The sequence below is a fragment of the Apium graveolens genome, chromosome 7, assembly GCF_009905375.1.
Source record: "Apium graveolens cultivar Ventura chromosome 7, ASM990537v1, whole genome shotgun sequence".
NCBI classification, from domain to species: Eukaryota; Viridiplantae; Streptophyta; class Magnoliopsida; order Apiales; family Apiaceae; genus Apium; species Apium graveolens.
The window spans coordinates 251,224,913-251,227,600 of record NC_133653.1 but is presented as its reverse complement, the minus strand read 5'-3'; the positions used below and the strand labels follow the sequence as shown (position 1 = coordinate 251,227,600).

The 2,688-nt window shown below is 37.7% G+C and overlaps 1 protein-coding gene across 1 annotated transcript; it reads right to left on the bottom strand.

Annotated features, from left to right (window-relative positions):
* Positions 1-345: 345 nt before the first annotated feature.
* LOC141671062 (cytochrome P450 72A15-like) lies at positions 346-2,688 on the bottom strand. Its single transcript, XM_074477153.1, has 5 exons — positions 2,364-2,688; positions 2,057-2,274; positions 1,561-1,808; positions 1,086-1,449; positions 346-971 (listed from the first exon to the last, which is right to left on the bottom strand). Exons 1-5 carry the CDS (start codon positions 2,638-2,640, stop codon positions 546-548), a joined length of 1,533 nt encoding a protein of 510 aa, XP_074333254.1. The 5' UTR covers positions 2,641-2,688; the 3' UTR covers positions 346-545.

The window sequence follows — 2,688 nt, the reverse complement described above, 5'->3', positions numbered from 1 at the left end:
CCACCTGCGGTCGGTTATGACTCTGTGACGTGGCGACACGTGTGCACATGTGTTACCACGTGTACACAGTGACCCCACATTTTAGTAAAATGCCCAGGCACTTAACCGACCACTGTATTGGTCGGTTATTAGACTTAAACCCGACCAAAGGTCATAACCGACCAGGCTAAAACCGACCACCCCTTTAACCGACCGTTTTGCCTCTTAACCGACCGTTTTTGACGGTCGGCTTTGTCCTGTTTTCTTGTAGTGAATAGTATGCGTAAAGAAGTTGAAATGATCTGGTCTTGCACAACTGTATCCTTAAAATAGTTATTTTGTGATAAAATTATGTAGATAGACCTTTTTTGTTTTGACGATATTTGAGTTCGCTTTACTGTACGATTTACTGTACACTGCTTAATTAATTGATGTAGCATGCCCAGGGGATACATCAAACATTTAACCAACATTATTTGAGAAAAATGGTTAGATACACACATATCATATCCAATGATATGAAGACTTGCACACTGAGATATCCTTTTGATCAAATATTTCAGTAGCTACACAAGTTTACGTAGAACAAGTTTCATTCCATGCTGAGGTACGAGGAAGAAAGAATGTCTTGGAGCATGTAGATATGATGGAGAAAGCTCTAAGATGAAGTGCTGCAAGAAGGTTGCGATTACAAATTTACTTGTAACCATTGCCATACTTTGCCCAATACATTTTCGAGGCCCCCCCGAGAAAGGAAAGAATATAGATTGCATCTCTGAGTTGAAAACGCCTTCATCAAATCTTTCAGGTTTAAATTGGTTTACATCTTCTCCCCAAATATCAGGGTCGTGATTCATTAAAGTTATCGGTATGGTGATCTGGATCCAGGCCGGTAGTACCATATCTCCCAACTTTGTATCTTTGGAAATACATCGGTGAATCACACCAGTTGGTGGATATAATCTCAGAGCTTCGTAGATAATCATTGTTATCTGAGATCATTAAAATTTCATGTACGTGTCATCATATTTTGATATCAAATATGTGATATATATACTCTAGTTTTAAAATATTTCTAGCAATCGCAAGGGTGAAGAAAGACTTACAATTTTGAGTTTATTTAGTCCGTCAACATTGGGCTTTTGATCTCCGAAAATCTGCAAAACTTCTTCTCTTGCCCGCTCTTGCCAATCGGGATATCTGGCCAGAACATAGAGCATCCATACCAATGGCCGTGCTGTAGATTCCTTTCCAATGAAGGAAAAACTCCTGCACTCCTCAATCACATCGTCAAGACTAACTCCACTTGCTTCATCTTGAAAAGCTTCCAACATTGAACTCAACATATCACCTTGATTACTTGCTCCATTTTTCATTTCTTCCAGTCTCCTAGTCACCATTTTCTTCACTAAACTTTGAGTTTCTTTATGAGCTGCTTTTATAGTCTTCACTTCTTGAGTTTGTAAACTCCTGAAATTTGTTTCAGCTAAAGCCTTACATTTTGCGAGATGTTTAAAGAAAGCGAAAACTACAAAACGATATTAATGATGATAGACAGACTATTTGAATTGAATTAATTACCACCATCCGGGAAAGAACATGAGCCTTGCTAGTTTGGCTGCTTGTTGGTTCATCATAATTCGGAGTTGATACATCCTCTTCGACTCTTCGCTGATCGGGCCTGCTACAACTGTTTTGCACATTATATCACCTATTAAAGGGTCAATTTCTTGCACCATATCAACCTCGATTGATTCCTTTGAAGCTAGGGACAAATTCCACTTCTCTATTTTTTCCAAACAGCTCTCCACTATTGATGGTACCATGTTCTTCCGAGTTAACAGAATCAGAAAACAAGAAGATCAATAATCGTAACATATGCATGTTTTTTACTCCCATTGTTTTATCTGTCTTTAAAGTATTTTGACAGTATAGTTGAAATAATTTTTTTCAACTTTTTTGTGAATTTTAGTATACCTTATAAATATTTATTCAGAAAAAGAAAATGAACGTCAAATATTAAAAAACAAAGAGAGTTGGAGTGTAAAATGTAAGAATACAAACAATATTAAGCTACCTTTATCCTGTCGATGTGAAAACTAGGGTTGAGAATCTTCTTATGTTTAGTCCATGTTAAACCCTCACTCATGAAGAGTCCACCTGCAAGCACCGTGCCCATTTGATCATTGCCTGGCTTTCGGAATTCGTTTGGTCTTGACAGAATATCCTTCACTAGCATTGGATCCAATATGCTTAATCTTGGTTTCATGCCAAACCAGATGAAATACTTCTTACCTATACATGAATGCATAATATTTAGATACAAATTATATATACTGTAAAGAAGAATCTTGGTAGATAACTTCTCTACTTAAACGCCTTACCATACTTCTGGAGCAGATGTAGGTGATATGGTAGAACACGGAATACGATATCGTCGGAGAGTTCCATAGGCTTGGAAGTGACTTGTGCCCTCATCCGATCCACATCTTTTGAATCTCCAAAGATGATCCTATAAGGATTTCCCTTAAACCCTATCTCCCTCAGCCGTTTCTCCATTTTCTTTGGCCTAAACCAATACTTGTTGGCTTGTTTGATTGTGTATTTAAAAATGACCAGTGCAATCACTGAGATAACAATTGAGGCAATAGTTGCATCCATTTTCACTCGGTGTAAACTTGTGCAGTGAAGGCTATGGAAACTTAGCTA

Excerpts from the sequence above, each read along its gene's own strand:
- LOC141671062 (XM_074477153.1), bottom strand. The coding sequence starts at position 2,640 with ATGGATGCAACTATTGCCTCAATTGTTATCTCAGTGATTGCACTGGTC. Across the intron at positions 1,450-1,560 it reads ATGTTCTTTCCCGGATGGTG|GAGTTTACAAACTCAAGAAG; the intron begins GTAATTAATTCA and ends AACAAATTTCAG. Across the intron at positions 972-1,085 it reads GACTAAATAAACTCAAAATT|ATAACAATGATTATCTACGA; the intron begins GTAAGTCTTTCT and ends TAATGATCTCAG.